This window comes from Rhineura floridana, chromosome 10, assembly GCF_030035675.1.
Source record: "Rhineura floridana isolate rRhiFlo1 chromosome 10, rRhiFlo1.hap2, whole genome shotgun sequence".
Lineage (NCBI taxonomy): Eukaryota > Metazoa > Chordata > Lepidosauria > Squamata > Rhineuridae > Rhineura > Rhineura floridana.
The window spans coordinates 3,604,533-3,627,502 of NC_084489.1; the positions used below are offsets into that span (position 1 = coordinate 3,604,533).

The 22,970-nt window shown below is 39.2% G+C and overlaps 1 protein-coding gene across 1 annotated transcript in view; it reads right to left on the reverse strand.

Moving 5' to 3' along the window:
• CNTNAP2 (contactin associated protein 2) overlaps positions 1-22,970 on the reverse strand; it is a 1,241,930-nt gene that overhangs the window by 782,880 nt on the left and 436,080 nt on the right. The window contains exon 9 of the mRNA XM_061587450.1: positions 22,318-22,467. Coding sequence (XP_061443434.1) covers positions 22,318-22,467 — 150 coding nt within the window. The remainder of the gene's footprint in view (positions 1-22,317; positions 22,468-22,970) is intronic.

Sequence of the window (22,970 nt, forward strand, 5' to 3'; positions counted from 1 at the left end):
ATGTCTGGCATGGGTATTGCCCACTTGATGAACCAAGACAAATAGCTGTCAGTCTGGCTTTTAGAACACTGACAGTTGGTTCTTACTGAGCATGCCTGTGCTATCATAGACTCCAATATTAATATTCTTAAATTAAAAATCGGCCATGCATTTCTTTTTAATGTTTAAACTGCAGAAGATGATGGTCAGAGTATGGAGCAAGGTCAATAACAGGATTAGAGGTGCTCTGTGAACATGGCTGATTTGTAATTAATCTCAACAAAGTATAAGACCACTGACAGAAAAAAGTTCAACAGGGGTCTAGATTATTTTAGTTTTGTTTTAGACTTTGAACTTGGGATTCTCTCTGAGTGTTTTATGTATTGCCATGAAAATGTAGAGAGTTGTTAAGCAAGCGTTTCTGAGTTTAGGACTACAAGTTTTGTAAGATTTTGTTTTGAAATGAGCTTTTGGGAAGCATCAGAATGTATTCTTTATTGTTATTGTTTTTAGCCAATGGTCACTATAATAGCAGAATGGCATGGGGGGTACTCTCAATTTAACATGGTGGAATGTGAAAAATCCATGTTGGCTATAGTATAATACAAGACCTCATACAGCTAGTTCCTGCATGCATTTTACAATGTGGTGACTGCAGCATCAAGTGATGGCTTGCCCATCACAGACAGAACTTCTATATCACCTCAGATCTCAGAGAAGACCATTTAAAAACAGTCCCATTTTCATACTTATTTTATGTGTTGTTTGTAGTTAATAATAACTTAAGATGAACATTGAATGCTGTATGCCAATAACAGATAAAGAAGGGGGCTGAATGCTACCTCTTGGACTACTAACCCAAGCCGTGATACTGTTGGCTCCTCATGAGACAACACTGCACCACAACCCCCTCAGAAGTGGCAGTGTACACTGGGGGAATTGACCTAGCATCAAAGAACCTGGAATGTCCCGTGACATGGCTCTGCCCAGGCACTAAACCTCACTATGATGGGTCAAGGGGTCTCAGGGGGCATTTATTTATTTATTTATTTATTATTTCAATTTATATACCGCCCTTAGCAGAATAGCTCTCAGGGCAGTGAACAAACAAGATAAAATACAACATTCCTTGTAACGCATTAACTAAAGGGGAAGAAGTGGATGGCTGAGGAGGATAAACCTGGAAACTTCGCTGACAGCATGAAAGCTGTTTTGTGAGAATGAGGTTGCAGGAGTGGAACTTAATTAACCCTTTCTCTTCTACAACTGAGGACCCTTTTATTGTGTAATTTACACATGAAAAGACCTACAGGGTTGTCCTTCTATGACATTGTAACAAACTGTCACCTGTACAACATTCCCAAATTTCAGCCCATTACCACTTATCATTCTCCTTCTGAAAACAAAACAAAACAAACAAAACAAAACCATTGGGGGCCAAAAATGGCCCAGAAGCATTTCTGCCTTTTATTGTATCATTTACACATGAGTTGACCTACAGGGTTGTCCTTCTACAACATTTCACAAATTGTCACTCATATGACGTCCCCAAATTTTAGTCAGTTACCACTTACCATTTTCTTTCTAGAAACAAAAAACCACCTGGGGACAAAATGTATAGGAACGAGGCCAGCTGTTTTGGATTAGGGTCCCTTTGTGCACTTGTGCTGGCAAAAATCAGAGAAAGAAAAATAGTCCTTGATGGAAGTAACAAGAAAAAAACACACTAGAAACAATATGCAAATAAATCCTAAAGTGAGAAAAAATATCTAATGAAAGACGGAATATATCAACATGCCCAAAGTGAAATACTTAGGCACTTTTAATAGATGGGTATGCTATACATGGTTGTTAGTGCATAAAATGTAATCAAAAATTTTTTTTTGCTTGGTGTTCATATTCTGTGGTTATTACCTCATTATTGTTTTTGTATGTTTGTACCATGTTTTTATTACATTTTATTCACTAACAACCATGTATAGCATACCCATCTATTAAAAGTGACTAAGTATTTCACTTTGGGCATGTTGGTATATTCTGTCCTTCATTAGATTTTTTTTCTCACTTTAGGATTTATTTGCACTTGTGCTGGCAACACAGACAAAAATGGTCTCTGAAGGACAAAGTTACTCCATCCTTCCAATGGAAATCTTATTAGGGTCCAAATAAACCCCAAAGTCAGCCAGTATTTTTTTTTCTAACACTCTGGATTAAATGTGTGCACATGAACAGGGAAAATGTTTAGACATGTATTTTGAGAGGAAATATATTTAAAATACATAGTGAAATACAAATTTATATGCAAATTATTGTGCAGATTTTGTTTTCAAAATAGCAGATTAATGTGGAAACAGGACTAAACAGATTTATGGGTGAGCATATGTAAAATCTCATTCTGGGCATAGTCATATTTATCAATCTCATTCTGGCTATACCTTTAGCAGAGCTAGCATTGAACATTCCAAATACTCCCACATTAGCATCACCAAAACCAGATAATTTTTATTAAATATTTAGTAACATATTAACAAAAATATTTCCCACCTCAAGTGAAAATCAACCATTGACATGATCATTTGAGGAATGTTTTATGCCTCATAATTGACAGTATATGCTTTAACAATGGCTATAAACCAATTTGCCATTAGCAGCCCATTTGAGGAGAAATATTTAACGACAATTTATTGTCCCAAACATGCAGCAATAGTCAGGAAAACTAAAAACTTTACATATAATAATAGAAATACAGGATTTAAAATATTTAAATTTTGCCATGAAGTTCAATTCCAGATGGCAGATCAGCTTTAATCTGCTTATGAAACTAGATAATGTCATTTTTAAAGGGAAAATGCACCAAAAGTGACACCATGATTCATTTAAGAAATTTTAATCAATGTTTCCGTAGTAGCCCTAGATGACTACTTACACATAATGGGATTTACTGTGTGGAGTGCCAGGGGCTAGAAGCGACCTGGGACTTGACGCACACTAGGACTTAATCGGCTTTCAGTCCCAGACACAAACAACTACCTATAGGTTGTTTATAGGGTAGCTGCAGGAAACACCAATTACACATTTAATTGGGGTACTACTCAAGTTTCATTATTTTTTTTCCAGAAGATCAGTGATGGAAACTGCTTCTTGAGCAACAATTAGGCACTGCAGACAAAATGACCCCTTGTTAGGAACAAGAATTAGGGAGACCAATTGCTCTCAAAATAACATAATTAATCTTCCTTTCCGGCAGCATTGGAAGACATTATATTGATGTTTTCTTTAAAAGTTATTTCTCTTTCCCCTGCTGTTTATTTAATATATATAAAGGTTAAAACTGGCCCTTTACTAGAGCAAGTGGCACATCTTGCCAAAGACCAAAGACCTCACAAAATGTCTCCAAGCACTGACAATATTTATTTGTTTAAAATAGCTATCTTATCTACCACAATGTATTTAAAGAATGAGTCCATGATTAGTGGACTATAAATTCTGATTTCAGTAGGAGGTTGAGCATGTACCTACCTAACTTCCCTTAAACATCATGTCTGTGAGACAGTTAACCGTTAAATGGTGACCCCCTCCAGCAATCATCAAGGAAACCTGGCCATTTAACCTTTATGAGCAATGTTCTGTCCTTGCCCCATAGTTTGAGAGCACTGTATGTGTTTTATTTTGCCATTCTAACACAGGGATTTATGTACCCACCTTCAAAATGTAAAGTGTATTGGTGTTTGGAAGCTTTGAGGGAAACAGTTTAGTTTCCCCTGAGCTAAGAGCTAGGTTGCATTCAGATGTGTTTTATTGTGTTTTACTGATTATAATGGTAGTGCTTCTGTCCTGATTTCTAACACTCCTTTCACACTACAGTACCTGTTGCATTATGGAACTCTGGCTTTTTGACCGATATGCTGCCATGCTGCACTAAATTTCAATAATACTAGTGCGTGTGGTGTGACATAACAATGAACATCATTGGACATATTGCTACTCCCCCACCTTTTCCACATATACACACTTCTGTTCCCTCATGATTCCTCTATGAAAATGGTGAGAAAGAACTGTATGCTGATATAGTGCCTCCAATTTTGTCACTTTACTCCTGTGATTTTCTGGGCTAATGGGGTTGCAAATGGATTTTTTCTAGAAGCGATTAACATGGAAATAAGTAGGAAACTATCACTATATTCTGCTGGATTTCCAGAAGTGGCTTTTACATTGTGTTAAAGATCAAATAAATTGTGGAAATTATCAGGTAGGGAAATGTTGGGAAAACAGAACAAATTGCTGTCTGAATGCAGTCCTAGCTGAGTTGTGGAATGAGGGTGGGAACATATGTGGCTCTGAGACCAACTCCAGGGCAGCTGTGCCTAGGTTCATCCTGTACAGCTGTAAGTAGTTTCAAATATGCCATAAGTCTGCATATTTGTAAACTGATCGCTACAAGAACTCTATGAAGTACACAAATGTTGCTGGCCTCTTCAAAGGAAACAGAACCTATAAGGCTGACCTATGCTTTCCACTGCTCAGAGAAGAATCATGAAACAATGTTATTCCCTGCAGTCTTTTGCCAACATGCACAACTTAGTTCCATCTTCAGCTTAGCTGACAGTGTTGTCTACGGTATCACACAAGAAAACAACACAGAACAAATTTTGTACCTTTCCATGAACTCTTAAATTTCATTGCTTCAATAGTTTGCTGGGGTGGAATGGTTAACTATGAAGAAGTTGTAAGAAGATAAGGTCCAAACACGTTACTTTTAAAAACGAAAAGAACCTGATTCTGTTTCATAGAATTGATTGCAGGAATATTTGTAAAGTGACAAAGTAACATTAAATAGATATATGCCTGCATTGCAGGGGATTGGGATAGGGCTTAAATTAAGCCTTGTACTGGCTCCCTCTCTTTGGTGCCCACCAGTCCATCACTAGGAACAGAAGTCTTGTGCATGCCTCCTGTATCCCTATGCAGTGGTCACTCTCAACTGGTGCAAATGGATGGTGTGACCTCTGAGACTCCTTTTCCTGGAATAGCCAGATCCAGAGGGGGCTGGGGTGGGTGGGTCTATGAAGTCTTGTAGACAACACAGACAGAGACTATGCCTACACTTATTTGGACTGTCTGCACACAACCTTTCAAATACCAGTTTATTGATCTCCTGTTGGTTGTTGAATGCTTAAAAAAAAAATTTCTAATTAAATCCTTCCTCTGCCCCCCACATATGAATTCAACAATGCTATACCCGCATATAGTACTTTTTGTGGCATTGTCATAAATATGCAGCATGACTATATACACAATTCACAAACAGAAGTGTCTGAATCACTGTGGTTTTATCCACTTCTGATATTGGTTAGCACAGCCTTGCAAAATATCTGCTTCAAAAAATGATTTGCAGGAATGGATTGCCAGGTACATCTCTCAAATTGCCCTTTGACACTTACCTAAATGCTCACAAGGTGTGTGTGTGTGTGTGCACGCGCGCATGTGTGTGCATATATGCTTGCACATATTTGTCAATGGCTTGGTAACTTTTTTCTTTCATTTTCTACTTATCAGTAACTGGCCTTGGGTATTATGCTCAATAACATGTTGCATGCATGTGTGTTGAGGGGAGGAAGGAGCCTAAGTTTGGGGGGCAAAGTGCTCAAGAAGGTAGTGGCCGTCCAACTTCAGGCATGCTTGGTGGAGAATGAATATCTGCATCTATCTCAGTCTGGCTTTAGACCCGGTCATGGCACTTAAACTGCCTTGGTCTCCTTGGCTGATGACCTTTGTCAGGCGAGAGATGAAGGGGAGTGCAACCCTGCTCATTCTTCTGCCTCACTCAGCAGCTGTTGATACCATTGACCATGGCATCCTTCTGGAGCAGCTCGGGGGGGGCACTGTACTTTAGTGGTTCTGCTCCTACCTCCAGGGACTTTTCCAGAGAGTAATTATGGGAGGTTACTGTTCGATGCCATGGGAGCTTTCCTGTGGTAACCCGCAGGGTTCCATGTTGTCCCCGTGCTTTTTAACATTGATATGAAGCAAATCACAATGGGAGAAGAATGATAAGCAGACATGGATGAACCATTTCATAAACTCTCTCTCTCTCTCTCTCTCTCTCTCTCAATTTTATTCCCTTGAGCACTAGGCAGAAAAAGTAATAGGTTGGTGCAGGCATAAAAGCTCTCATGTCTAAATGTCCATACACTTTCTATTGAGGTTAATGGACTCATTTTTGCTCTGGAGCTCTTTTGTTTTATGCACATAATTGCAAAAACAACAAGAGTAACCCAGTTCTTTAGAGGTCTCATGGGAAAGAGGCTCACTTCTTTCAAACTCTCAGTTCCTGGAAAAAGAAAAGTAAAGGGAATTAAATGCATGTGTGTGAGGGGATAAAAAAGACCTCCAAGGGTAATGGATACTTCAGCTAAGATATATAGCACCTGCCCTACCAACACACACAGTTACTCAATCTGTGCAGACTCGCACGTCTTTTCATAACTCAAAGATCTAAATGGACATTGTCTTTTTTTTCTTTTCCTTGTTTAAAGTCCCTTCAGACTGTATCTGAATCCTTTTTTGGGGGGGAGCATCATAAGTATAACAAAAGACAAAGGCAGTGAAAGTACTGGATATGATTTATTCACAGGCATAGTAATAAAGAATTCCTTTCTGGCTCAGTGTTGTACACTACAACTGGTAACGCCAATGCACAGGCATGTCTGTGACAATACATTCTGATATACAATTCCCTTTTGTCCAAATATTAATTATTGGACATTTTATGAAAGATTTCACAGGCATTGGTTCTATCAGAGACAAGACTGTTTGGAAACATACTCTCAGCCCTGAGGAGAATAAGGTCCAGTGGCACCACAAAAAAAGAGGAGGAGAAAGAAGAAATGTAAACTGATTGAAGAGATAACAAACACAGTATTTCCACGATTTAGTTTATGGAAAGATTGGGGCCCAGCTGGGGCTAAAGCTTGTTGTGAAACCATACCTCTCCTCCTGCAACTCTAGCCTCTAATCTTGTCTGACTGTGGTGGCGGTGATGATGATGTGGTAAGCAGGGCCATTTTTGTTTTAATCACATCATTATCATTCTGTCTAGTCTACAAAGCACTTGGGGATTTTCTAATCTAGTTAGTGAAAGAAAAAGTGTTCTGCACAAGTTCGGAGGCACTCTCTTGTAGCCACCATGTGCAAAAAAATAAATAAATAAAATAGTCACAGCTAATTCATTATAGAGTTCAGGATCTAAAAGACTAATTTGCCACTCCATACTCTCCCCTCTTTGCTGTCTCTCTAGCACTATCAAAATTTAGACTGTAAACTGCACAGGGTTTGCTTTTGTTGCTTACATTATGAAAAGTATCATGAATGAAGAGGCCACGCAGAGGATCTAACATTAACAAGAACTTTGCTGTAACCAATTATATATAGAGAACAAGGCCCCCAGCATGGTGCTGCTTGTAAGGCAGACTTGTAAGGCAGGCCTGGACCTGAAACTGCCACAGCCTGGGGCTGACTCAGCAGTTCCTGGAACAGCAAGGCTAGAGGTCCAATACACTACACGTTATTCTATAAAGCACCATGCATGCTTCATACAGCTATGTCTGGCCACCACAACACATGGCTTAGCAAGCTGGAAACAGCCTGCATACAAGCTATGTGCTGTGACCTGCCACCTATTTTACAACTGCCTTGTACTTGCAGTCTTAGGCAGGCAGAAAAAAGTGGAAGTTTATTGAGCTTCTAGTGAACCACCATTCATAATTGTTTTAAGAGTTGCAAGATGGCCCCCAAGCTTTGGAATACCCTACCCCAAGAAACCAGCTGTGCTCTCTCCCTGATGGTTTTCCAGAGACTTCTGAAAATGATCTTGTTCTGGAGAGCCTTTGGGAGGGACTGAGGGTAGAGCCTGACACTGATTTTATGCCTTCTTTGTTAATGTTTACCACTGTAGTCCTTTCAGTACCACTCCCTATATTATACAGCCACAAGAGTGGCTGTATACTATAGTTATATATGTATATGTGTGTGTATATATATTGTATTTTATGTATTTTAATTTATTTTAATGTTTTTGTGATCTTTATTGTGTACAATTTTATTATGTAGATGTTCAATTTTATTGTAAGCTGCCCTGAGTGCCCTCATAGGGTAGAAGGGCAGGATAGAAATATTTTAAATAAAATAAAATAAATAAATAAACAAACAAACAAACAAACAAACAAATAAATAAATAAGATGCTCAGGATAGACAGATAGACAGAGAGTGATACATACAATCAACATTATTGAGGTTTTGGTACTGAAAACCAGCTGAATTTAAGCAGTGAAACAGATTCTCATATATTTATAGCTATGACTGTATATCCTGAAACATCCCTGAAGTATTAAAGAAAAAACATCTAGGAAGCAGAGGCTGAAGCGATGGGATTGTACTGCTTAAACTGAGGATACTTTAGTATCCCAATAAGGCATTTGTATTACACTTCACAGGTTCTGCAGCTGAGTTCTAAAGCAGAAGTTAGATTCCAAGGCTCAAGCCTTGGCTCAGAATAAGCCCTGGGTAATCTCCCCACAGAACTGAGATAAGTATTTTGGGTGAGTTCTGAAACAGACCCTCAGATTATCACTGTTGGAATTTATCAGCTCCCAAGATTTCAATGGAAGTGGGCAGACACACAATTCACCACATATAAGGTATACCAGTGGTGTGGGTGCACTACAGTTCTGAAAAAGATGTTCTGTATATGCTACTTTGACACCAGGATGGTACACTTCAAACACAAAGGCTTTTTCCTGAAATCCCTGTTGGGTACAAGCTTGTAGTATTTTTTGATGTGAGATTTATGCAGCTTTCTTGGTTTTGAATTGGTTTTGAAGAGTAAAAACCATAGCATATGTGACCAGAGACTTCTAAAAATACATACTGTAAAATCCAAATGAGTTCATTCTTGATGAGTCATATTACCCTTGGGAGCTGGTTAAAATGTCTTTCAATTTATTTTCCCCATTTTTACCCCGACTTTCTACCCAGTGGGAGCTTTGGACAGTTCAAAAGGCACTCAAGGTAACTATTAGCTTCCTATGATATTTTGGCTTTGGTCCTCTCCCCAGCTTCTTTCTTTAGGTCATAAAATACAGGTGAATGAAAGCATATCAAACAAGTTATCCATAGCTTGCTGTACTTCCAGCCAATTGTTTTAGCATGTAGGTTTGTTTACAGTATTTAAAGTTTCACTTTGCTCAAGATGAAGTTACCAGCCTCCTCTTAATACTTTCTGTTTGCATTCAAGCACAAGCACCTGTGCCTCACGACAAGAATTACCACCATGGTTCCCTCTAGATGTTGTTGAACTACAACTCCCACCACCCTGACCATTGGCTATGTTGGCTGAAGCTGATTTGAATTGAAATCCAACAACATCTGCAGGGTCCTGCACTGGATATGCTTGCCCTAAACACATTTGTAATTGCAACTGCTATGTCAAGGTAATCTGATTTAAATATGCAAGAAAAAGGCCAATTTAAATAATTGATTTATATTATTTTTTTTCATTTATTACATTTTCATATATTTCCAAACAGTGGTGCAAATTTGACCATTAAACCCATGTTAATTTACAGATAAATCCTTATTGATATGGTTCATTTATTAACTAGCAGTCATATACCCTGCATTGCTTGGGAATTCTAAAAAAACAGTGTAGTTTTAAATCAGTGGTTAAAATTAGCCCAGTTTTGAAAGATTCAGTCCACCATCTTCATTCAAAATGGCATCCAACTGTATCCAATCATAGATGAAAACCTGTTCCTTCATCTCAGGAACTATCATGCAAAATGTGGTTACAATATTTTAAGAAGTGTCCAAATGCATACGGAACAAACAACTTACCAAAATACATAGTAGATTTTATTTCTACCCTGCTTTTCATCTAAAAAGAAGGCCAAAACTGTTGTTTCATTCTTACAGCCAGGCCTTGCATCTTGCCCTGTATCCATTTTGTGAGCTCTCCTTTTTTATCTATTAAGAGAATGTTTAAAACATTCCCTTTTGTAGGATCTTTCTTATGACTAACAAGCATTGGACAATTTTGTCTTCTTTCTAGTGCTCCTCCTTACTTCTTGACGCTGTCCTGGCTCAGCCCCATCCTCACAAAACAAAGTAGCAAACTGGTTATTTTCATCAGGTTAAAATGAAATGCCTGTGCTTGGTAGGTTTAAAATATTTATATTTGAGAAATGGTCGGATTGATTCTTCATTTACATAGAAAAGACTCATTTAATGTACATGGTAGAGACGTCAATTCTGTTTACGGATTAACTTTTAGAGCTAATATGTTGTACTTCGATTATTTGATTATACAGCCACTCTCGTGGCTGTATACTATAGTCAGCGGGGATTTTTCACATTCCGCAATGTTAAATGGAAAATATCTCCCCATGCCATTCTGAGGCTTCCCATAAGCTCATTTCAAAACAAAACCTTACACAACTTATAGTTCTGAACTCAGAAACGCTTGCTTAACAACCCACTCAATTTTCATGGCGATACACAAAACAGTCAGTGAGAATCGAGAGTTCAAAATCTAAAAAGAGAGAAAAAAACTCAGAGCCCTTTTGGACTTTTTTCTGCGAGTTCTCATAATCTATTGAAATTCATTAAAAATCAGCCATGTTCACAGAGTACCTGTAATCCTAATACTGACCTTGCCCCATACTCTGACCTTCATCTACTGCAGTTTAAAAGTAAAAAAATGCCTGGTTGATTTTTAATTTATTTAAGAAATTTTGGCTGGAAGGCTATTATCATGCGGGGCATGCTCAGTAAGGACCAACTGTCAGTGTTCTAAAAGCCAGACTCACAGCTGCTTGGCTTGGCTAATCAGAGGGCCACACCCACACCAGACTTGATTTCCCCTGAGACAGTCATGGCTTCCCTCAGAGAATCCTGGGAAGTGTAGTTTCTGAAGCGTGCTGAGAAGAGACTCCTATTCCCCTGAGCGAATGGTTAACAGTCAGCCACTCTGATTGAAGGTCTGTGAGACGAACAGGGCGTCTCCTAGCAACTCTCAGCACCCTTCACTAACTACACTTCCCAGGATTCTTTGAGAGAACCCATGATTGGCTTTGAGCCATGGCTTTGAGAGAAGCCATGATAAATTCTTTTAAATTGTTTTTAAAAGATGTGTTTTTAAATTTGTATATTTGTTTTTAATGTTTTTAGTTATTGTAAACTGTCCAGAGAGCTTTGGCTATGGGGTGGTATATAAATACACTAGATAAATAAATAATGATGTCCAAAGTGTAATAGAGGCCTGGTGTGGATGTGGCTAGGGACAGCTTTGTTTTAAATTTGGGTGGGAGGTAGGGTTGCCAGGTTCAGGGCCTGAGACTGATCCTGTTTCTTTAGGAGAAGAGAAAGTCAGCCAAGTGCCGGTGTTCTTGCAACATTGTAATGGGAAAAACCACAAGGTAGAATTGTCCCTTCCCCCTGCCCAACTGTGAAAGATACAGAAGACGTCTTGGTTGGCAGGCCCAACCTGGTCAGTCTTACCTATCCTAATCATGATTGCATAGGAGTATATCTGATTCAACTCAATAATCATACAAATGATCAGACCTGCCTTTCCCCTCCTTCCCCTTTCCTCTCCCTTTCTCCTCCCCTCTTCCTTCTTCCGCCTTCCCTGCCCACTCCATCCCTCCATCCCTCCCCCCCAGTCAGTTTTACCTATCCTAAGCATGATTGCACAGGAGTAAATCCCACTGAACGCAATAAACATGCAAATGACCACATCTGTCCTTCTTCTCCCCTCCCTCTCCTGCCTGCTCCCATCCCAGTCCTCCCCTCTGCCTTTCCACCACTCCCTCCTCCCCCTCCTCCCTTCCCCATCCCCTGTGGTCAGTTTCACCTATCCTAAGCATGATTGCCTGGTGTGTGTGTGTAAATCCCACTTAACTCAATAAGCATGCAAATGATCAATCCATTCTCAGCAAACTTGCACAGGATCCCATTTCTTACCTCCCGGATTAAAAAGCAGGGAAATTCACTAATAGCCAAAAAACCTTGCCGTTTAAGAATGTACCTACAGCCCACAGATATTTCTACCATACTTTGAAAAGCAGGGGAATTGGGCAGCTATAGTGAATGCACCAGGGGAGCAGGAGACCTGACCTCCTCTCTCAGATATTGTACTGCCCTACACAGTTGTCAAAATGCAAACACAATTTGGGTTGGTCTTTCACAATCCAATCCACTTCCTGTGTAGCTTGGAAGAATTTGGTAACATGTGCCTGTGAGCATATGGTGAGTGGAGGCAACACCTGTAATCAGCCCAAATAAAAGAAAGCAAATATGTCCTGTGCTGATCTTGTTTTAGCCGGGAGGAAGCAACATTATTAAGACAGTTGATATGGTTTAGATGGTCACTTTAAATATGTCTGATTTACTTTGCAATTTTAGTGAAGTTTTCTATAGGAAATCATTTTCTTTTGCTTTTGTTTCTATGAATATGTGAAGTACAGCAACACTTTGCAAAATTTATACTAAAAAAACTCCAAACATAATTGTGGAATAATGGCACTGACTTCTGCAAAATAGTCTCCAGTGGACCTCAGAAGTGTCTCAATTTGCACAAGATAAAACAGTGGGAGGTGAAATATATTCTAGCAAAATTCTAGGTGTGCTCTATGTTTTTAATTGATCGTGAACACCTTGCCTTAAATAAAGTGATTTAAACATAGCAGGCTGAAAACATGCATCCTCTTTTTTCCAACAACTAGAGTCATTGCTAAAGTAGCAGCATATTGTAATCAGTCTGATTTTACATTAAACTGCAGTTTCAGGTCCAACTGTTAATGTACCCAAAATAGAAATAGACCATAACCTCCAGTTTGAAACAAAAAAGGCTATCTTCACCATCATATGACACTGACCAATAAAAAGGCTTTGAAATTAATAAAAATAAATTTGACACAGATTTCTAGGATGAATAATGAGAGAAATATAATTCTCTAGAAACATTAGTAACACAGGAAAGAAGCAAAGTAAGAAGAACACCAACAAACATACAAAAATTTAATTCTCCATCTTTGGAGATGGCAGGTGTTGCCACCACTCACCATATGCTCAGAGGCACATGTTACCAAATTCTTCCAAGCTACACAGAAAGTGGATTGGATTGTGAAAGACCAACCCAAATTGTGTTTGCATTTTGACAACTTTGTAGGGCAGTCCAATATCTCAGCGAGGAGTTCAGGTCTCCTGCTCCCCTGGTGTATTCACTATAGCTGCCCAATTTCCCTGCTTTTTAAAGTTTGGTAGAAATATCTGTGGGCTATAGGTACATTCTTAAACGGCAAGGTTTTTTTTGCCTATTAGTGAATATTAACCTGGTTAAAAGAAACATATATATTAAAATGTGTTTTTTTACATTTTAGTTTACAAAAATCATTGATATTTTATTCACCTACTAAGTTTCATGCTAAGTTCCATGCTTAGTATTCCATGCTAGGTTGTACCATTGGTATGTCAATATTGGTAAGTTAATATTGACTTGGTAAAATGCTGGTAAGGCCTGCAAAACTCTAGATTATCTTTGAATGTAATGTTCAAGATGGGTTACACTTGCTATATATAGTTGTTATAATGCCCTGGGGATCCTTTTCCTGAAAACTTGCACTGGTGGTTGTGATGTTTCAATACGTATATATCATTTACGGTAGAGATTGGTAGTAGCTTATATATGGTAAGTGTTAGTAAAGGGAGGGAGAGTGCGTAAGATGGAATGTGGGAGAATGCTGTATGTGATTGGCTGAGAGAATGGGATATGGTTGGTTTATATTTCAGAGAATGACAGTTGACAGTTCAATAGGGCACAGACTTGCGACGAATAGGGTTGGAAGGGGTGGTTTGTAGTGGTAGTGAGGCAGAGTTGTATTAAAGGAACCTTGTGAGTGTACTTTATATTCACTAATAGGCAAAAAACCTTGCGGTTTAAGAATGTACCTATAGCCCACAGATATTTCTATCAAACTTTAAAAAGCAGGGAAATTGGGCAGCTCTAGTGAATGCACCAGGGGAACAGGAGACCTGACCTCCTCTCTCAGATATTGGACTGCCCTACAAATTAGTCAAAATGCAAACACAATTTGGGTTGGTCTTTCACAGTCCAATCCATTTGCTGTGTAGCTTGGAAGAATTTGGTAACATGGAGGAGGAGGAGGGGAAGGAGGGAATTGGAAGGGGATGGGGAGGGAGGGGCAAAGGAAGGGGGAAGGAAAGGGCAAGAGGGAGGGGATAGAAGGGAGAAGGGAGGGTGGGTTTGATCTAGAGTGTCCAGGCTCAGGGCCTGAGAATGATTCTGTATCTTTAAGAGAAGAGAAAATTCAGCCAAGTGCAGGTTTTCTTGCAACACTGTAATGGGAAAAACCACAAGGTGAAATTCTCCCTTCACCCTGCACAACTTTTAAAGATATAGAAGACCTCTTGGAGGCTGGGTCTGGCAACCCTAGTTTGATCATTTGCATACTTTTTGAGCTCAATGGGATTTATTTCTGTGCAATCATGTTTGAAAATGGAAATGGATTGCCTTCAAGTCGACCGAAATTATGGCGACCCTTTGAATAGGGTTTTCATGGAAAATGGTATTCAGAGGTCATTTTACCACTGCCTTCCTCTGAGGCTGAGAGGCAGTGACTGGCCCACGGTCACCGAGTCAGCTTCATGGCTGTGTGGGGATTTGAACCCTAGTCTCCCAGGTCCTAGTCCAACACTGACCTGGGGGAGGGGGAGGGGAGAGATTGGGTGGGTGGGCGGGCACTGGGCAGAGGGGTAGCCCCTTTCCTTTCTAAAACAAAAACTTTGTGAACAATATCATTGCTTTTCAGCGTTTCCCTCACCTTTTTATTCTACAGCAGGCACATGTAGCCTCCCACGCAAATGTAAACCAAAACTGTCGCTGGCCACATCCACACCAGGCCTTTATTTCACTTTGGGCAGTCATGGCTTATCTCAAAGAATCCTGGGAGGTGTAGTTAGTGAAGGGTGCTAAGAGTTGCTAGGAGATGCCCTGTTCCCCTCATAGACCTTCAATCAGAGTGGCTGACTGTTAAACCAGTCTGGCCACTGGAGCTCTGTCAGTGCAACAGGAGTTTCCTCTCAGCACCCTTCACAAACTACACTTCCCAGGATTCTCTGAGGGAAGTGAGGACTGTCTCATATGAAATCAAAGTCTGGTATGGGTGGGAGCCCCTGATTAGCAAAGCCCAGCAGCTGTGAGGCTTTTAGAACACTGACAGTTGGTTCTTACTGAGCATGCCCGCCCTTATCATTGGCTTCAAGCCAAAATTTCTTAAATTAATTAAAAATCAGCCAGGCATTTTTTATACTTTTAAACTACAGAAGATGAAGGTCAGAGTATGAGGCAAGGTCAGTATTAGGATTACAGGTACTCTGTGAACATGGCTGATTTTTAATGAATTTCAACAGATTATGAGAACTCTCAGGGGGAAAAGTCCAAAAGTGCTCTGGGGATTTTTCTCTTTTTAGACTTTGAACTCTCTGTTCTCTCTGACTGTTTTGTGTATCACCATGAAATTTGAGAGTGTTGTTAAGCAAGCGTTTCTGAGTTCAGAACTATAAGTTTTGTAAGGTTTTGTTTTGAAATGAGCTTATGGGAAGCATAAGAATGGCATGGGGGTATTTTCCATTTAACATTGCGGAATGTGAAAAATCCACACTGGCTATAGTATACAGCCACTCTCGTGGCTGTATAATGAATTGAAGAACAACAATTTGTAACCAAATGCTTGAGAAACTGAGTTAAAGATATTCTTGTTTTATTCATATATTCTGTTAAATAAATATGTTTGTTTTAAAAGGCACACCTGGTTCTTGGCCGGTAAGCACAAAGAATACAAATGTTGACAAAACATAAACAAAGCTGGAAAGAGTATTAAAATGGTGGCAGTGGAGTTTACCTTAAAGAGTAACTGTAACAGGTTACAGGGGATCAATCCAGCGTTGTGATCTTTTAGAGACATAGAGATACACAGGGGGGTTGAGGCTTGACTGTATACCTGGACATTTGTTAGCAAAGACTGGGGGGAATAAGGCAAAGTCTCTAATAGCAACATTGGTATAGAGTGAATGACTGATAAAACACACCTCCCTCTGCTAAAGGCAGAGTGATAGCAGGTGGGAGCAGGACAGTTGTCTCTGTAAATTACACTGTAGAGACACAAATCCAAATCTATGAAACAAATCCTTCCCCGGTTCTTCTTTTTTGTGAATGTTGCTGTAAAATATAGGGCGGAGCTAGAGCTCCGTGGCAGACCACATGATGATTTGCATGTAGAAGATCCTGCAATCCTTGGCATATTCCGATGAAAGAGTCTCAGGTATAGAATATTCACCAGATATTCTGGAATATTCTCTGAATATTTTATATCCATGTTTGACATCCTGTAAGGCTTGATTTGAACATTGGATTTAAAGAATATATAATTGGGAGTAGTCATTTGACAACATTTGTTAGATAACATGACATATTTCATAGCTGATAAACAAAGGTATTTTATATTTAGCTGTGTTTGATAGATGACATGCAATTATATTTGTATTTGATAGTAGGCAGCTCATGAAAGAGCAAAGCCTAAAGCACTCAATTTTGAAATAAAAAGTCATATTCAAACTTGGGTGGCAAATTTCAAGTATCTGTAAATATTTGTTTCAGCTCAACCGAGCATACTTTCTACTCAGTATGTAACCATGCTGGGCTTGTGGGATGAGAAAGGTTATGCTTTCAAATTAATAAACATTACTTTTTTTCAATCTCTTTTTCATGGCTTATTTTTACTCTAGAAATTGGCACTCCGTTATCAGCACAGTGATACACTTTTGCTTTAGAAGCCTCTACTGGCTTCAACGAAGAGGAAAAGGAAGAAAATGACACCTATTCAGATCTCCTTATTTAAGTCAACAGTACATGGAGGGCTCTCTCTGAAAGAGGCTGCCTTTAGGAAGGACATGGGAAATGCAAGATGACCAGAAAGCCAAGAATAGGGAACAAAGGCTCTGTTTGGCAATGGATCATTCTTAATCTGCCAATTTATGTATGACAAGCACTGGCCGCGGAGGAGTGTTTTTCATTATCCTCACTGCCATAAGGGTAGACGTTTTTCAGAACAGTGTGCCATAACTATCAAGAGAATTTGAATCTACCCTTAATGGTGTATTAGCTTTCTGTAAGACTGTGAAAATATTAATTTCAACATGTGTTTTTAATACTACTGGAAATGAAACAAAATGAAATGAGAGTAATCTTGAATATATATATATATATATTTTAAATGTGATTCAGACAGAGACATCTTAACATCAGTGGCATTTGCCAACCTACTGTGGTGGAAACATTTGATTTCGTTTTGTATGAAATCCAAGTAGAAAACTAAACATTTAAAACAATTGTTTTTGAGGTGGGGGATTCCGTCCAGACTTCCCAGAACATGCTTGTGGATCAGTTCACTAAAAACCATGCACTCTTTAAAGCAGGTGTGGAGAACCTTTGGCCTTCCAGAAGTTTCCAAAGTAAACTCTCATCAGCCCCAGCAAGCATAACCAATACCCAGGGATGATAACAGTTGCAGTTCATCAATACCTGGAGGGCCAAAGGGTTCCCTTGAAGTGTCTAGTTAAACCCTTAAAAGGTTTCTTTAAGTAGCCCCAGGGCAGGCATTCTATTTACATGGGGAGGGTTTCTCTGAATGGGACTGGGCTAGCCATCTGGCACTCCTACAAAAAGCTGGCACCATCTGTGAGCACCTGCTTATCTGTCTGTGTATCCTTGGCAATGGAACTTATCAAGATCCTCCTCGGACACAGCCTATGGTTGAGTCCCTGATCCCTCCTCCTCGAGTGATGGTGGCTTTGGTGACGAGGGAGGGCTACAGGGAGGAAAGAGCTGGCTCGCCAGACAGTGTTTCTTCAGCTGTAACTAAAACTACATGGGCAGAGCTGCCACTGTGCTGAAGCCTTCTCCTGTTTCAGTCCCTTCCTGCTGCACCCCAGGATACCAAACTTCCTCCTCCTCCTCCTCCTCATGATCACTCTAGGAAAACTCCATGGGGCCCATAACTCTAGAACCCTTAACTCTAGCCCTGTATTAGAACAACACCCCTTTTGAATGTGCACTTTAAAAAATAGCATAACATCTTATGCCCTTTTCATTTCTCTTGGCCATGTAAAACTTCTTCTAAAGACTATAATCACTCCCCCTATTAGTAATGTTGATGTTCTCTATGTTGGGATCCAAGATGAGAAGAGGGAGGGAGCTAGTGGGTCTCAGCAGCTAGTTTGAACCCCTGGCCCTGCATGAAAATACTGGTGTATTTTTTAAAAAATCCCCCCCAATAAAATTGGCAGGGGTCAAGGGCTGCAGATGCTAGATAGTTGACAGAATCGTGAGCCCATAGCTAGTGGCATTCATCCCACAAGTCATTCAATAATTTTCAGATCAAAGGGAGGGATCAAGTTCATACACACCCTTTAGTTCCCAATGTCACCCTAGGAGATAGACAGTGGCTACTACAGCTCCTCTGCTCATACTGGGAAGCACTGGATTGCCCCAGATGTGACTCTGTGTATTCAAGCCTGTGAAGAGCCATTGAAATAATGGGGGCAGCTGCCCAGAGGTAGTTCTGTGGAGCCAGGAAGCATAGATGGGGTTAGCTGGAGAGGGGGAAAGAATCTCCTCTTTTTTCCATGCTACTATTCTTGTTCTTCTAGGAAGGTTTTACATAGGTCCCCAGTTGTTTAATGTGCAAATATCTCTATGTACTATTAAATAATTAATAGGTCCACCCAAAGTATTCAATCTGTGGCTGAGTCAGCAAATAAAATGGATGGATGGAAGGTAACTCTTTATATTGGAGCCTTTAATTGTATGTGTGTCAGTTCTTGGATAATAAAGGTATCAACTAGAGATAGGGGGGAAATTCAATTGAGTTTGCATTTAAAGCTGAATATATCAAATTCACACTTTCTGAAACAATCTGAGAACTGAAACACTACAATACTTCAAAATTCGCACATTTTGCTATATTGCCCAATATATTACAATCTTAGGCTTCACCTTTTGCAGGAATTGTTGGATGCAGATGGGTTGATTACGGATGAGGAAAAAATAGTCTTTTTAATGTCAGATCAAAATTTTCAAATAACATGTAAGGTAGCTTTATTTGCTTTAATAGCTCAGAAACTGAGAGTTAAATTTATCACAGAATCATCTTCCATAAATGCTACGAATATAATAAATGATAAAATAAGAACATGATTATTGTTACTGTTATTGTTATTTACTGACCTGCTGTTATAAACATTTTTAGCTTATTCCTTTTTTTTGCACATATATATACATATACATATGTAAGTATATTCATTGTATTTTTTGTATCAAATATTATATCTTTGTGTATATTGCGTTGGCCTATGGCCCTGCAATTAATAAACTATGCTATGCTATGCTATGCTAAAAATTCGCACATCTGAATTTTACAATGAAGTTTTCCAACAAAAAAGTTAACAAAATGCATAAGTAGAAGCATGAAAATGAATATATTAGTGAAAATAGCATATAAATCATATCAGGAGAAATTACTTGCAAAAATGTGTAAATTAGTCAAAACTGCATAAAAATTATTTATTAGGAGTCAGTCACACTAAAATGCTGAACATTTTTCATTAAGTCTTCTTTTTTAAAAAATCACAAATTCCTGCAAAAGTTTGGAGTACTGAATTTAAGATAGAAAAAATGAGAAACTGAGAGAAATGAGACTGATAGACCCATCCCTCGTGTCAACCGAAGATAGAGCTTAACAGTGGGGCTCAAATCTATCTTTTTGTAAGTATTGCACTTACAGTATAATTTAGAACTTCAGATCTCTTCAGCTGTTTTTTAATGCCCATTTAAGAGTTTTTCCTTCTTGCCATTTATTTCCAACTCTACGTTTAGGGGGTTCTTTTTGTCTTGGATTGATCTAAGATATTCTCAACTGGAAATAAAAAGGTGAAGAGAAAGAAGGGCCAAGATTCATGTCGTCCCGTATATATTTGTCATTGTGGTCTAGTGGATAGTTTTCAGATTAAAATTGTGGAGGTGTCCAGGTTTAAATTCTAACTCAGCCATGGAGATCACTGGGTGGCTCTGCCCTAGTTGTCATTTCCCAGTTGAAGCTAAGGCTGCCATAAGGACACAATGACAGGTGAGGGAGCCATGGATATTAGGGATGGGCAGAAGGTAGTTCTGCAATCTGCTCATGGATTTGCAGTTGATCTGTAGGGGGTTCTGGGTGCCAGCTGCTTAACAAGGGCAACAAATGGCTTCTTCCCCCCCCAACCAAATCCAGTTAGAACTGCTAGAGTTCTTGAACTACAGTAACTGAGACAAAAAATTGTACTTATATATACAAGTCATCCTGAGGTATAGTTCATGAAGAGCAGAAGGTAGCTTCCCCCTGCCCCTCATTTTGCATCTGGCTGGTAGGCCTTGGGGTCTTGGTAAAAAAAAAAGCAGATCACCCAAGCCTGAAGCCTGCCTACAGCAGATGATTGTAAACCTAAGGTCCCAGGAGAAAGGTCTAGATAAAAAAAAGTGGGTACCTACCACTGTAAGAAAAATCTGAGAGATGATAGCCTTATGCTTTACCCATGGACATTGAAGTTCCCACCCCTGCCATACACTGCTCCCCATGTGGAATATTGCAATGCAACACAATACATCTTGGTCACCTGTGCCTTGTCTAGTCATATTTTTAGTCACAAATGCCTAGTCTTTCAGATAACCTGACAGAGCTTTGTCTACAAGCACAATAGAGTTTAGGGTTGAGTTAAAACTGTTCCTACAGTTTTATTTTTGTTGTGGGGTGTTTTTTTTTTGCAGATTTTTGGTACCTTCCTCAAAAACTTTCAAGAGGCCTTGATCCTTCAGGCAGTACCTGAAGGGTTATGCTAAGAGAAGTTCTGCACTTTCTGCTGATTGTACATCTCTTTCAGCCAAGTATGGATGGTCAAATCAATTTATTTCTGGATTTGTCATTTTGCATCTCATTTCAACATCTGTGTTGTTGTTTAAAAAAAATCCATAGTTTAGAGAAAAGGCGGGTCAGAGGAGACACGATAGAAGTGTATAAAATTATGCATGGAATTGAGAAAGTGGATAGAGAAAAGTTTTTCTCCCTCTCTCATAATACGAGAACTCGTGGACATTCAAAGAAGCTGAATGTTGGAAGGTTCAGGAGAGACAAAAGGAAGTACTTCTTTACTCAGCGCATAGTCAAACTATGGAATTTGCTCCCACAAGTTGCAGTAATGGCCACCAGCTTGGATGGCTTTAAAAAAAGATTAGACAAATCCATGGAGGACAGGGCTATCAATGGCTAGTCAGAGGCAGCATGCTTCTGAAAACCAGTTGCCGGAAGCCTCAGGAGGGGAGAGTGTTCTTGCACTCGGGTCCTGCTTGCGGGCTTCCCCCAGGCACCTGGTTGGCCACTGTGAGAACAGGATGCTGGACTAGATGGGCCACTGGCCTGATCCAGCAGGCTCTTCTTATGTTCTTATGTTCATACAAGAATACGTTTTTTAAAATGCATTTTCTTTTAAAATACACATTTCTAAACATTTCTTTTTTAAGCAGAGAACTACAATAGAATGTTTGGGAAGTGTGAAATTTGATAGATAACTACATACTGATATGCTGATTAGTCTGGGAGGTGCAGAGCAGGTCAGTTTGTATTAGAATTTGCAAATACTGAATTCCTCAAACATTCTTACAACCAAAGCTGCAGTGCTTCTCTGAGAGTGCTACTTTAGGGCTTTTTTGGGTACTTCATAGCTCCAAGTCTGGGAAGCTGTTTTCTTTTGAAACAGCCTCAAAGACACCAGATTTTCAAACAAGTTGCCTTCCATTTCACACACAAAAGAGTTCAACCTTGTTGCAAGGGCAACTTTCAATGTGAAATTCAAAACTGATGAATATTCATCTCAGCCCTAGTGTGGGTGATTCTACTGTGAGAATGCAACTGAAGGTATTATATCTCTGCATTACAAAAGGATTGTAATGCTGCATGAATTGCAAATTCACACCTTGAGCAGGACACTATTTGACAGGACTTTTCTAGCAGTAAAATCAACATCATTTTAAAGATGAAACCTTAAACATTGGGTTTACTTTTCTGATGATGTGACTTGCATTCTACACAAAGGAAAGACCTTCTCAAAAGCAAAGTATTTCCTTTTCAAAAACACTCTTCCTAAATAAATAAATAAAAATTGAAATATTTTACCTCCAAACACATATTTCTCTCCTGTCAAAACTTTCAAAGGATTGTTACTCCGAACTGAGGAGGCTTCATCACCATCAATGGTGAGCACTGCAAAATTTTCCTTTGCCAAGCATCGAACTTCATGCCACTGCCCATCATTGAGTCCAGCACCTACAAGTGGGGGGTGGGGGGAGAGAGAGAGTTTGCTTCAGTTTGGTTATTGTTCCATACCTTAATCTGTTGGTTTTGCTGTTGTATATAAAATAATCGTACAAAATGTTACAATAGTTTTATCATATGTAAATTATAGCAGATGTCCAAAACTTTGTGACAAATTTTGTGAATGTCCTAAACTCACAGATATCCCAATTGATAGTGGCAGGTGTCACCCAAATGAAATTATCTGCATTCACTTGTGTATGTCTGACATGTAAGGAAATGACATCTCTCTATTGGGTAATTAATCTGAGATCATCAAGATTTAATATGTGAATGCTGACTTTCACCAAATTCTGGACATTTACTGTAACATGCTTTTTTCACTCCATTCAGAATGAATACTGATGGCTTGTGCATACATTATCTACTGACGCATATAAGGGCAACAACACAAAAACATTTTTATATGATCAAAGTAGTGTGATTCATTTCAGGCTGATAGTTTGTCAAAAATC